This window comes from Pleurodeles waltl, chromosome 4_1 (assembly GCF_031143425.1).
Source record: "Pleurodeles waltl isolate 20211129_DDA chromosome 4_1, aPleWal1.hap1.20221129, whole genome shotgun sequence".
NCBI classification, from domain to species: domain Eukaryota; kingdom Metazoa; phylum Chordata; class Amphibia; order Caudata; family Salamandridae; genus Pleurodeles; species Pleurodeles waltl.
This window is the reverse complement of record NC_090442.1, coordinates 589,826,070-589,840,563: the sequence shown is the minus strand read 5'-3', so window position 1 is coordinate 589,840,563 and position 14,494 is coordinate 589,826,070. Positions and strand designations below refer to the sequence as shown.

The 14,494-nt window shown below is 44.7% G+C and overlaps 1 protein-coding gene across 4 annotated transcripts in view; it reads left to right on the top strand.

Annotated features, from left to right (window-relative positions):
- The window catches only part of NUP37 (nucleoporin 37), a 114,499-nt gene that overhangs the window by 19,553 nt on the left and 80,452 nt on the right, over window positions 1-14,494 (top strand). For all 4 annotated transcript variants that reach the window (XM_069228981.1, XM_069228980.1, XM_069228979.1 and 1 more), the window contains exons 4-5: window positions 4,167-4,239; window positions 6,804-6,898. In XM_069228981.1, the coding sequence (XP_069085082.1) occupies window positions 4,167-4,239; window positions 6,804-6,898 (168 nt within the window). The remainder of the gene's footprint in view (window positions 1-4,166; window positions 4,240-6,803; window positions 6,899-14,494) is intronic.

The following is a 14,494-nucleotide window of genomic DNA, read 5'->3' as shown; positions in this document are numbered from 1 at the left end:
GTGACATTTCTGTGTCACTGATTCTCAGCTCAAGTGGCTTAGACACTACAGCTGAATGAAAAAATAATTTCGTCTTCTCTCGGGCATTATCTTCTATAGCCTCTGTGTCCACTTTCATAGTATACTCTGCTTCCCTGTACTTTAAATGAGGCAATCGACCATGCCAGCAGAATGCACTAAATGAGTGCTCTCAATAAATGTCTTAATTTTAAATCATTTTACTCTCCACCAAGCAGCAGACAATGTGTCAACTTTTGCAAAAACTCAACAATTAAATCTAAACTAAATTCTATGGTACATACTGTTTGAAGCTAGTATACACACCCACCCAAAAAAGACACAGCAGCTCTTGTGGAAGCAGTGACGTGAAGACACGTTTCCATCAGGAAAGAAGTGCATTCCTGTGGTGGTCAGAGGTTTACCTTGGTAGAATTGAGTCAGTGGACACCAGGGTGAGAGGTCACTGATTTTCTAGATGGCCAGCTTGATCGTCCCAACCTATGTCTTCCACCACCTCCTGCCAGAATCTATAGTACATCTGGGGTTTGATGCACTCCTCCATGGGAAGAGAGCTCTGTGTCTGGTCCCTGGGGAGAAGAGGATACGTTGGAAAAAATAACATGCAAATGTGCCCCCTCCTTCACTTTTAAGTGGTGACATCTGGCTCTAGTAGCACAAGGGGTCAACAAGATAATTGACCGGGGTGGGTTTGATTACGACTCATCACGGAACTAAGGGGTTGAATCTTTAATTTATGTTACTTAAGTCACCACTGATACTGAGGATGTGAAAGTTTGAGGTAACCTGATCTAGACAAGGAGGTGACTCTCAATGAATGAGAAAACACTATGGAGGGATATATAGAAACATAGCCTACCTGTTTGACACTGGCAGTCATCTTTAAAAACTATGATGGTGCAGTATAAGACCATGCAGAAATTTCAGAGAATAGTCCCTAGTACATCCAATGGTGGTGGAGAGATAACATCCTCTCCACATTTGGTGACCTTGTATGATTCCACATGCCTTTTGGACGTTTTTTCTCCTTACGATCAGCAGCGGGATTCACAGTAGGAGCTGGTCCAGCCACTACAAGTTTGGAGTTATGTCTTTCTGGGTGGAATAAGGCCACACACAGATCCTGGAAGTTAATACAACAGTACTTATTGATGTCAAAGATAACAATTGCCTGGCAATGGAAACAACATTCTAGTCGTCTAGTCATCGCCAGCATGCATGTTGTTAGAGGATGTGGGAGAAAGTGGCTGTCGAACATCTGTCTGCCCATGTTAGCTAAGAAAGAGATGCTTTTCTAACTGTTGTTTGCCTATTTCTCATGAAGATGGCAATCACCACCCATGCTGAGGGTTCTGGGACTGTTTGAGTGTTCATCATAAAACACTGGAATGGTTATAGGTTGGACATTCAGCTGTCTATTATGTAGCATGACAGTCAGATAAATTGAACTTTCTTTCTTAAATGTCTGATGTCTAATGGGAGAGTGTGAGGATGGTAGTTTGTAAGGAAGGGTCAGGTTTTCCCTTTTGGTTTATTTTTCTCGGTTTTGTACCCTACTCTTGAAAGTGCACAGTGGTGGGTCTCGCTCTACTTGAATAATGAAATTTGAATTGTTAAGTGTACTTCACTTGAAATTAAAATAATGTAAAAAAAAAAAAAAAAAAGGAGGTGCAAACATTGTATCCCCACACAGGAGGAAGCTGACACTAGAGACAGGAAAAAATCTGTTCTCGTCAACATGACAAACCAAATAATGAACGAGGAAGATAAAGTGAATTGTTTCATAGTGATGCCACCTGGTCATTAGTATACAGACAGAGCTGCTACTTTTAAATCCAGTCCAGTAAAAAAAAAAAAAAAATCGGGAAGATCAGCAAGAGGCAGTAATTTTACTCTTTAATATAAACACACAAAACAGTAAATACCAAAACAAATCACTTCAAAAACATTTCCACTCTGTATAAACTGTTACTAAATGATTATCAAATCAAACAGAGGCAGAATTATACTGTTAAAAAAAAAATATAGAGGATTTTACCCCAAATCGTGTTTGAGTACCAACCCAGAGCTCCTCCCGAATCCCAAAACGTGAAGAAATTACTAGTATTTTTCTCTGAAAAAGGTTGCAACCTTTTTTATAACTTTATTTAAACTCTAGCGTCACATGGCTGTATTCCATACATGGAGCAAGGCACAGATAATCTCAGCAAGATATCTTACAAGTTAATTGAAAGTGGTAAAGATGATACAAGGGGGGAGTGGGCTAAGTATGTATAAACTTGAAATACAGCTGCTATTGGAAATAGCAAGGGATCCCCTTAGATGCAAAATGAAATTTGCTCTTTTTGAAGAAAATAACTGGCAGTTGTCTCTTACTCCTCTCTAGCAACTTACTTTCTGTTAGGTGGAGAGTGCTAACTCCTCTCTAGCAACTTACTTTCTGTTAGGTGGAGAGTGCTAAAAGTCAGACATTCATGTCAGATGATGTCCTATCTGCTGGTGATGATAATGTAGAAACCTGCTCTTGTATCCTGAATCAAAAGCCACACGCATAGACCGGTTTTTCACACATTGTATGGTTATTTATTATGCAGTACCTGTCCTCGTAAAGATTAGGTCAGAATGATCATGATTATGATAAATAACTCAGCACATAGTATGCACATTAGAGCAAAGGTTAAAAAGGCTTCATTCATATTTCATCACACATCCCTAAACTTAGTCTGTTCTTTACTCAGTGTGTTTAATTTCACCTATCCAACCTTAACTGGCCGTATCCGCTCTCCAAAGTTTATTATGCCAGCCCATGTATAATTTTCTAGTATACCTTATGCGGTCATAGAGACAGTTGTCGGAATGTGAGGTTTCAGCATCTCCCCTCAACTGTCGGCCCATGTGCCTTCACTCCATACTTGTACCAATACCTTAAATAACTTTACTGCTAATGAAGTCTGACGGAGTGAGGAGTGGGTCACTTGTTCCCAGATCCTACTCTGCTACATAAATGTGCAGACAGCGCCACATTGCAGAGGCATACAGAAGCTAATGCTGCTTTTTCTTCTTTACTTCTAAAACGCATATCTCTACAAGGCCACCCTCCTTTGAAACCAAGGTTACAATACTCGTCCTAAAGTAGTGAGTCATTTTCTCTCTCTCTGGCTTTTTAGTTTGAATAGTGTCAGAACACAAGGTGATGAAACAAACTTTCGTTAGCATTATCCTTCAAACAGTTACTCCTCTTTTCGAAGACCTTTGCCTAAACATACATTTTCTAACAGTAAATGCACCCATGTTTACGTGCAGTCAGACTGTTTTGCTTACAGAAGCCTGCCACACCGGATAAAGGACTGGAATATAAATGTAGGGCTACCCACGTGTGCTTGCTAAGAAAGAGGTACGACACAAGCATTGCATGGGGCAATCTTGGTAGGGTATCTGAGTCATGGACCTGATCACCCTACGATCTGAACATATGCAGCATGAATCTTTCAAGCTGCCCCAAAGAGACAAAAAAAACAGTTCTAAGCTTCCCACTACCTTCTTTACTTGCATGTGTGACCATCACCAGAAGCTTGAAGAGCTTATTTGGAGATTAAAAACAATTCCCAGAGTACGGTAAAGAGGTGGGGTTTTTAAACCAGTCCAGGCTCAAAGTAATAATTTGGGGGAGAAATTTTGCATCTTCCAAGGCCTAAGTGAGTTAGAAAGATTGGTGAGGTTAGTCAGCCCTCCAGAGCCAGAATGGACAGATTAGACTGGAGGAAAAAAATAAAAACTAGAGAAAAACATGGCCACAAAAACTAAAAAGCAGGGGTACACATTTACGCAACATCTGAAACATTTATCCTGCTTCTACATCCCATGCCCTGTGAAGGACTAGCCCACAGCCATTTAATCTTGCCTATCTTCTCTGACAATTGAGCTCTACGTGCCACATTCAGATCAAGAAAGAAAAGTGCACAGACAGCATTGGTCCCGATGTAGGCAGATAACTTGAGGTGGGGCACCCTGACCCTCGCGTCTTGATACAAGGTTGTCGCTCATTCGTAAAAGAGAGTAACATGAGTGAAAGTGATGCATCCTATAGCATGTACTGCAGAGAGAGTATCCGAGTTAGTACTTGTTAATACGATTTCCTTTTTGTTTAGGTTTTGTACTGCAGCAGCAGATAAAACATTAAGGCTGTTTACATCAGACCTCCAGGACAAGAATGAATATAAGGTAAGTAAATCAATAAATACCCTCAGTAATAAAAGGGGTTTATGAAAAACCATGCATGCAAAGACTTGCTGATATTTTACCAACTTCTTCAAAGAGTTCATATCTATAGATCTTTCAGTTTTCACAGGCTCCTAAAGTATTTTGGAATGCAGGATCTAGTTCTTCAGCATTTGCTCACTGAATTTTGTGACAAGGAAAAGGCAAATTGTGCAATACTGCATATTCTCCCATAAAATTCAGATTATGTAGCACATTCTGTGGTACTATCAGGCTATTATGGTAACACAAACATTTATTCCAAATGGATCCAGATACTTTGTGAAATAAGAGCTTCTCTGAACCCTCTCCCTGTGAATTTGTAGCAAAATATGCAAAAGTTGCTGGCCACCGCCCAATATTGCAGTATTTTTTGGGTAGGCTCAAAATGTGTGTGTCACAGAAATACTGTTTGTTGCTGCTGGAGACCCTGCTAGGTCAGTCTGTGACTTGGCAGCCTCCAGCTACACCTTACCTCGGAACAAGAGAATGTAGGGGCTGGAAGATTCCAGAAGAGTCACAGGTGGAAGATGGGGGTCGGTAGATATGCTTGGCAGCAGGGGAGGCGCTGGAATATTGGCAGTGTGGAGTGTCGGAGGTGGCAAGGTTCCGAGGTCTAACGGGGACAGCTGGATCCACAGGAGGTGCTGCAGTACAGTGTAACGGGTCCTGGCAAGGATCCCGGATCATGCACATAACTGCACATCCCGGTCTCTGGCAGCCACTTCCCCCTCCTCTTAAAAAGTAATGCGGACTCCAGGCTGTTTGCACAGGAGGTGTCCTATGCATTTGCAGTGGTACCATCAGGCTTGCAGCACAGGAAGTGAACATCTCTGCTGACTGCTAGCCTGTTGCTCTCTTTTTCCAATGACCAGTGGCAGAACAGAGCTCATAGATGGTCAGTCTCATTTGGGGGAAAAAATATAATTTTTGACACTACTTTTACAAAAGTGTGGCTTTTTTACAAAATCACTCTGTCGGGTGTTTTTTGCAAATAGCAGAAATACAATTGCATGCAATAATTTTCAAGAATTCCGTTTTTGTGGTGTTCAGACATATCCAATCCAGACATTTAATTTCGTATCTAAAATATCGAACTTGTCAACAAGATTTTGACCTAATAATGATTTAGGAGTTCTCATTATGACAAAGGAGTTTTATGCTGATTTCTGTTAATAATTGAAAATAAGAAACCAGATCAGGATCAGTGGTAAACAGCTCAGCGACTGTCAGTGGCTTGCAAGATGCGGACACTAACGGCCTCTGTGCCCCAAATGTAAATAAAAATGGAATATTCCATCATTCTACCCCCTATGCACCTGCGTCTAGAGTTCAAATTTAAAAGCAGTTACTGGCTCTTTACAGTGAATAGGTGTATCATTGACCACAAAGATAGCTTGCTTCTTGCCTGTGGTGCCTGCTTTCTCACCTTCCCTATTACATTTCTCTAAAGATCCTCTGGTTGCAATCCTCTCCTGCTGCCTTCTAGTGCATGATGGCACACAACTACACATTTAACTTGATGAACGTTTTAACTTGATGAAAGTGGAATGGTTGTAGAATTGCTGACCGTTGCTCCCTAAACACAGATAGACTGCTGCGAAGGCCTACAGATTAGGAATACTGCCTTTTAGTTGTTTGTCCTTCTTTGGCTTGCCCCTGTACCCTTAAACGCCTTTGGATGAAAACCTCTCCCACGCGATGCAGTAAATTTGGAGTGTTACCTGTAACTGCAAATAAATGCAAGGTGTGAAGTATGTCTTCGTAACAGAAGATGCAAAACTGGAACTTTTATCTTCTGTTAGTGTATTCCACTACACCACATCATGGAAGCATTCATAACTAACGTTTATGTGGCAATCTTTGGTGATGATTCCTTGTCCTTTTTGCCATTGTGTATGCAAACATAAAGTCCAACTTCTACCCCATTACTCCTGCATAGGTTCTTGTCATGGCTCAGTTATTGCAGCGTTTTATACCAGCTGCACACCAATTTGCAACAGACCTGGATGTATACTCCTTGACATATTTGCATCCTAAAGGGGTCTGGCAGTATCGTAGGCCATTACATTTCTGCTCAGAATGCCAACAAAACAACACATCATCTTCAATCTTGGGCCTGACCCACAAAGTGGTCTGCTTGTACTCACTCGCCTTACAAATGCCTATCTTAGACAGCCCTAATCCTTGATCACCTACTATATCACCAAAACCATGAGCAATTAGTTAGCCAAAGTGCAGTTGTTTTGCTGTGCTTCAGCCTCTAAAGTATCTTACTACATCACCTCTGCTTCAGCCCTGACTGCTTGAAGTTCAGAAGAGCTCTCCAGAAACGCCTGTTTTTGTTATACATACGTTTCTAAGAGTAGTAAAGTTCTTTGCACTTTCACTTGCCTATTCTTCAACCCTTCTTCTCCTATGAACTCCTCGCTTTCGAGCAGCTTCCCGATAGCACAAGTGAAATATATGACTAACTGAAATGAAATGTGTCCCTTTTGGTGTGAAATACGTATTATTTTAATTGACAGGTCATTGAAGGTCATTCAGGATACATTAATGATTTGGTCTTTGCTCCTAAAGAAGGGAAGGATATTGCCAGTGTCAGCGACGATCACACCTGCAGGTGGGTATTAAAATTAACCATCAAATGTTTCATGCATACAGCTTCAGTTCTTAGCCTGTTTGAATAAAACGTCCAGTTACTTTATACTGCTTGGCTGCAGTAGTCTGCAGCCAGTTGTAAGCCACGTGTTCAGACAAATCAGTTTACTAAAGCACTTGTAATGTTTTGGTTAACAAAATGGAAAAAATGCAACATATGGCTGTTTCTCCGAGTGGTAACAGGTACTTTTTCTCAGTGTTTTTGATCAAAATGTAGGTAAAATGTAATTTTAATTCAAAATCCTTTTTTCTATTCGTGCACTGTGAATGTCTTCACTGTCATTCTAAATTCCTCCTTTCTATTGGTGCTGTACGAATGTCTTCACTGTCGAGATGCATGTGCAATCTGGCATCCACCTTAAAGAGCTTATACTCAGCTTGAGCAAATTTTTCATGGACACATCCTTGAAAATGTATTCTTCCATCGCAGTGTACTATTAATTTCTGGGTAGGTTATGGGGGGTTTCTTCCAACCACACGCAGACACACACATACGCAGACACACACATACGCAGACACACACATACGCAGACACACACATACGCAGACACACACATACGCAGACACACACATACGCAGACACACACATACGCAGACACACACATACGCAGACACACACATACGCAGACACACACATACGCAGACACACACATACGCAGACACACACATACGCAGACACACACATACACAGACACACACATACACAGACACACACATACACAGACACACACATACACAGACACACACATACACAGACACACACATACACATACACAGACACACACACACACACACAGACACACACACACACACGTGCTTGTGGCCCCCTCTCTGAAGTGGTCTGTGCATCCACAGGCCCTCGTCTCCCCAGGGGATGCTGCATATAGGAAGTTGTTTTGAAACCTCATCTCTAGGACCCCGGAACATATATAAGTTCTATTTGGAGAGGTGGATGTGTGTGTGTGTGTGTTTGGAGAGGGGGGGATACTTCCAAAAACTGAAATAAAAACATAGCTCAGTAGTGGGCTTTCAATGTGCGACTGCTCCTACCACTAGATTGGATCTTCTCAGTTGGTTGTTCCATCACTTCTGTTGCTTATATATTATAAAAAGTAATAACGAATATTAAAGAGAAATGTATGACCTTGAAGTACTGTACTTAAATGTTCAGGCCAGGGCGGCTAAAAATCATAGGTATTATAATATTTTAAATGTGGCTAAAGGTGAATTTGTGTGACATACTCGTAATTTTGGCGTGCTGGTTTCTACTGCAGCAAAGCTGCCAAGCCAGGGAAATGGCCTGTCTCCTATGGCACTAGATCGTTTGAGGTATTCAAAGACAATGTTCCTTAATTATGTAACACACTCATAACTTCCTTCCTCTACACAACCGTCCCCATACTCTTATCAGGGATGTAACAAAATGCACAACGTTTGTGATCTGGATTCTCCTTACTCAGTGTCTCCCATAACCTGTTCCCCACCCTCAATCTACTAAAAGAAAATCCCCCAAATTTCAGAGTGAATATTGGAACATCTCCCTTAGCTCACCCTTCCCCCACAGAAACCCACCAGTATAAATACTAAATGTAAAACATTAACCCATAATTTTAAAGTCAAGACATTCCTCCCCATGCATGTCCCTCAATTGTTATGAAAAAAACGTAATAAAATCCAGAGCCCTCAGGATACCAATACTACGCACTTATCCCCTTCTCCAGGCCTGGCCTTCCGCTCGGCTTCGAATCTGCCTCAAAGAAAGTAAATTGGCACCAGCTGTTGGCCACAAGAACTTTCCTTCAGCTCATGGAACAAAATATATTAAAAATAAAAAAAGGTACTTAGCAGATTTTCCCAAAATATTGTTTGAGCTTCTGTTCTGCAGACGGAGGATACTGTACCCTTTTGCTTCCATTGTCCAAATCAAGTGTTGGCATTGTTGTTATCCTAAATGCAGTGTCTGCTCTTCCATTTGAACTCTGGTTAAGAGCTTTTAAAAAGCCACTGCATGATTTGCATTTATTACATTTTGCAAACCGTGATTCACAAAAATGTTTTCTCTTTCTTGATGATCATTCTCAGAGGAAAATAATAGCTAAATCAGAGTTGCAAAAAAAAAAAATATATATATATATATATATATATATATATATATATATATATATATATATATTAAAGTTGCGGGAACCTTCTGCACGTTCCATCCAGTTTCACTAAATTGTTGAAGACCTGCTTCCACTCTTTTCAGGTGCTCTAGCAGAAGGGGGATTTACCTATTAAAACAGCAGTGCAGACTGAAGGATGTTACTTTGGCAAAGTTGAGAAAAAAACAAAATAGTTACCAAATTTATAAAATGCACTAATCGCCGCTTGGCACAAATGTGCTGAATTTTTAAGCTAAGGGTAGGAAGCAGGCTCTCAGTATAGTGGACAAAAATGATATGCACTGTGCAGAGAGTCCAAGTAAGCCCTCCTTGGTTTTCAGAGGTAAAAACTAGACCACCTAATGCTTTCATTTTTATGGTAGCTTGGTCGAGCAGTTAGGCCAATCTTGAAGTGCTAAGCATTTGTTGTACTCGCAGTATCAATATATGTGGACGCATACTCAAAAGAATAACTTGAGGCCAATTTACAAAAATACTTGATTTTTATAAACTTTTAAGACCAAGATCATCACAATCGGGTAAGTACTTCTTAAGTTATGCTTTTTCAAGGTTTAGAAAATGTCTTGCTTTTGTACGTAATGACGCGCCATAGGAATCAATGGGATAAAACTTTAAAAATTCATATAAAATCAGGCAATGCGTTTATAAGTGTCTCCTTTTGTTTTCAGGTTGAGGTCGTCGAGGTTCTGTGGGCCAGCCGGAGAAGTTCGGGCGGTTCCTGTTTTTTATTTTTTTTATTTTTTTATAATTGTTTTATTGTAAACAATATAAAGTGATACAAAATCCAAGAGGGAACAAAGTCCCAACATTTGTAAACAGTCATACATAGTAAGTCAAGATACATAGGCAATGGGTGGTGCAATGATATATTGACAGTTGCTCTTCAAAACTGTTGCCATGGTAATCACAGTAGTTATGCTAGTAGGGTAATGGTAACAACCATAGGGAAGAGCGGGGGAGAGAACAGAGGATAGAAAGGGGGGGGGGGAGAGGAGATATAGGTCAGGGCTGGGAAACACGCAGTACTTTGTGCTATGAGATATCTTCGTATGTGGGGGGGGAGGGGTGGGAAGAGGAAATAGACCCTTATATAGGATGGCGGGGGCTAGGTTACGATGTTGGCTAACCCTTCGGGGATGGGGGGGGTTCGCTCCTCGCAGTGCTGGTATTCAGCTTGTAGGCTAGTCACGGCATCCGTATACAGTGTGTTATCAGGTTACGGTCAGGCGTCTTTACAGTGGGGAGTGGTCTGTCGGGGTAGTAGTAGTAGCGTGCACCTGGCTAGTGAGTTGCCGGGGTAACAGAACAATCTGAGTGTGATGACCTGGGTTCTTTAGCTTCTCTCGACGGCGCTCATGCTTGCAGCTTAGCGTTCTTATGTCGACTCTGATGTGCGGGTCTATGATCGCAGGTTACTGAAAAGAGTGTAGGAAGCCTGGGGTACGCCCATGGGGGGAGCTGAGGGAGGGAGAGGGGAAGAGGGCAGGCAGAGAAAGAAAAAAGTAAAGGGGAAGGGAAGAAGAGATTAATGGAGAGAGAGAAGGAGAGAGGGGGTAGTCTGTCACTGGAAGGACAGGAAGTGGGGGTAGGAGGTGGGAAGGCATGAGAGTGAGAATGTGGGACTGTGAGACTGGAGGGGGAGGAGGGAGTGGTAAGTGATTTCAATGGACCTACGGACATCCTCCAGTAAGGAAGGGAGCCCACACCTGGCCAAATACCTGGGCTTGGTCTTGTAGGTTATAGATAATTCTCTCATGTGCGGCAATGCGGATCATGGCTGTAATCCATTCCTCCGGGGTTGGAGAAGCGGCCGATCGCCAGTGGCGTAGTATGCAAATTTTTGCAGTGGCTAGTGCTGTGTGGAGCAGCCTCTTGTGTGGTCTGGCTAGGTCTGGAAGAGAGGTCATATCGTGCAGAAGTGTGAGGGAGAGGGGAAGTGGTGCCAGAAGTGCCATAGATTCAGCCAGGGTAGAGCCCACCATATCCCACAGTGGTCGAATCGTTGGGCAGTCTATTAGGATATGTTTAAGGTCACAGTATGGTTCTGGGCATCTCCAACACTTCGCATGCAGGAGGAGTCCTGTCCTGTGCAGTTTCACTGGGGACCAGTACCAATCATGTAAGACTTTGAAGAGGCAGAACTTTAAGCGTGCCTCTCGGGTGCCTCTGTCCAGAGTCTCTAGGATGTCTTCCCAATCTTCCGGGTCTAATGTCTGGTGCAGTCGGGTTTGCCATTTTAGACGTAGTGTGTCTGCAAGGGGTTGGGAGTAGAGCTGTCGCATAGTTAGGTCATAGAAACCTGCCATGACTCCCTTGTGTTGTCCCCACTGTTGTAGATAGGTCACTATGGGTGAGGACCGGGATCCCCATTGGGTGACCCCGGTCCCCTGATAAATGCAGTGTTTAAGTTGCAGATATCTCCACTCTTGGCTTGGCTGGAGATTGAATTCCTCCCGTAGTCTGGGGAAAGATTTGAGCGCGTCAATTTCCAGAATCTGGGAGATGGTATGGAGGTCTGTAAGGGTTAGTAGGATGTCGTCGGCGTATAGGTAGATTTTAGTGTAAGACCCGTGATGGAGGGGGAGGAACGAATAGCCGCAGCAAGTGGTTCCATTGCTAACAGGAACAGGAGGGGTGAAAGGGGGCAGCCCTGTCGAGTACCTCTTCGGATAGGGAAGGGGTCAGAGAGAAAGCCTCCGCAATTGACTCTTGCCGCAGGTTGCTCATAGAGTAGCCGTATCATTGAAATAAAACTGTTTCCCAGACGGAATCTCTCCAGTGCTGTGAACAGGTAAGACCACTCTATGCGGTTGAATGGCTTTTCCGCGTCCAGAGACCGGGCCAGTGCCTCCTCTTGTAGGTCTCTAGAGGCCCAGAGGGTGTGGCATAGGGTGCGCAAGTGGTTCCTTGAGGTGCGCCCTGGTACAAACCCCACTTGTGTGTGGTGGATCAGAGACGGTATGACTTTGCGCAGTCTATTGTCCAGGATGCTCGCTAGGATTTTAATGTCACTGTTTAAGAGGGATATGGGTCGATAGCTGCCACACGACAGGGGGTTTCTCCCGGGTTTTGGTATGACAGCTATCATGGCATTGTTAGATATGGCCCCCAGAGCTTGTGTTGAGCAGGCTTCGTTTAGGGCCTCGTGTAGTATGTCAATTGCGTCTCCCCCTATCCATTTATAAAACTCCGCCGGGAATCCATCCTCCCCCAGTGACTTGTGGTAAGGGAGGTCAGAGATGGCTTTTTCTACTTCCTGCCTGCTTATTTTCCCTTCTAGAAGGCTGCGTCCCTCCTCGGACAGGGAGGGTAGATCAATGCCCGCCAAGAAGGTTGTACACTGTGCTGAGCTGGGTGTATTCTCCGATGTGTAGAGATGTTTATAGAAGGACGCAAATTCATTAGCAATGGCTTGCGGGTGCGTTAGAATTTCTCCAGAGGGGGCACGAATGGCAGGGATAGCGAGGGCAGCTGCCCTCTGCCGAAGCTGGGCTGCCAGCAAGCGTCCCGCCTTCTCTCCCTGTTCGTAATGCCTTCCCTGTAATCTCTGTAGGGCATACTCTGCCTGAGAGGTATACAACTCATTGAGGGCCATTTGGGCACGCTCTAAGTTTTGGCGCCCCGTAAGGGAGGGGTGCGCAGTGTATTGCCTAGTAAGCCGGCGTATGTCAAGTTCTAGAGCTGCCTGTTTCTCTTTTCTATCTCTGTTCGCCAGTGCCGCGTCTTGCATAAGTTGCCCCCGCACGGAGGCCTTGGCTGCGGCCCACATGATTCGGCTAGAATCCACGGAGCCTAAGTTATTCTGGGCGAAGGATGGAGCATGGTCCTGTAATTGCAGTTTGCCCTGGGGCGAGCGATAGCGATGGGTCGCGAATCTCCAGGGTTTACGACCCGGGGACACAAGGCCCAGGTGGATGGCTATGCAAATCGGGGAGTGATCCGAGAGGCCGCCCTCCAGTATGCGGGTCTCGTGAGTGCAGGCCACGAGATTGTGGGACAGAAGGAAATAGTCAAGGCGGGATTGGGTGCCATGTACTGGTGAGATGAAAGTGAATTCTCGCTCTGCGGGGTGGGTCAGCCTTCAGTGGTCTACTAGGCCATTGTCCCAAAGTACGTCTGTCTGTAGGGCTCTATCTGCATTGTTACTAACATCTATGGGGCCTGTTCTATCGAGTATTGGGTCTCTTGCTATGTTCCAGTCCCCCCCTATCACGTAGCGGGATGCCCCTATCTCAGTCAGGAGTCGATTGATTTGTAAGAAAAAGAGGCGTTTCGGGCCTGTTGGTGCGTAGATCGAACCCACGCACAGCGAAGATGCACCCAGCTTCAGTTTGGCAAACACGTAACGGCCCTCGGGGTCGGTCCATGACTTAAGAATGGTATGCGGGAAGGTTTTACGTATTAGTAGCGCCACGCCGCATTTTCTTGGGGTGGCCTCTGTGCTAGGGGAGGGGTACAACTAAACAAGGCAGTGCCCACCCAGTCACGTCTCAGTTTGTCGGATTCCGGGCCATCCAGGTGCGTCTCTTGTAAGAGGGCAATGTCAGTCTGCTTGGAGTTGAGATAGGATAGGACCTTTTTCCGCTTTATAAAGTGGGTAAGGCCGTTCACATCCTGGAACGTAATTCGCAAAGGTGGTGCTGGTCTTCCGGCTGTGTCGGACATCCGCGCGCTGTTTTTGGGATCTGCCTGGGTATGGGAGCGCTTGGGGCAGAGCAAGGAAAAGGGTGCCGAAGGAAGGTTGGGTTAAGGGAGGGAAGGGAAGTGGGGAGGGGCTCAACAGAGGATCTAGAGCTGGGGGGGATGTGTGAAAGGGAGGAGTGGGGGATGAACAGAAAGCAAGTGGGAAGTGAGTGAGGGGAGGAGAAAGAAATTAACTTCTAAAGGATAAAACAGGCAAGCGGGGCTGATATACAGAGGGGTGATGAAGAAAGAATAGAAAAAGGAAAAGAAGAGAGAACGGGACACCAGTCCCGGCCATCTAGGACTGTAACCTGCGGGTCTAGTACCCAGACCTATCGAGCTCCGTTGCCCGACCAGCGGGCCCCGGACCGAGGGAGGCAGGGCACGCACGACACCTCTGCCCCCGTGGCCTGGTTCTCTTTTCTACCCGTGGATCCAGATTGCGTGTAAAGGGCGGGGGCAGGGGGAGCAAGGAGGGGGGGGGGAAGTCAGCTCCGCATGGGGTTGTGGCAGTTTTGGGGGGTAGTATCTATACCGTGCTTGCGTCCGGGAGAAGGGGGCCTCCAGGAGGCGTAGGCCGATTTTGTCAGTTCATTCGAGTTTTGAGTTTTGTCGGAACCGGGGGATGGGAGACGTGGGGACAGAGGAGAGGTCAGGCTGCTGTCGTTGTGGGAGAGAGGGGTGTCATACTGCTAATGCAAATCACTCAA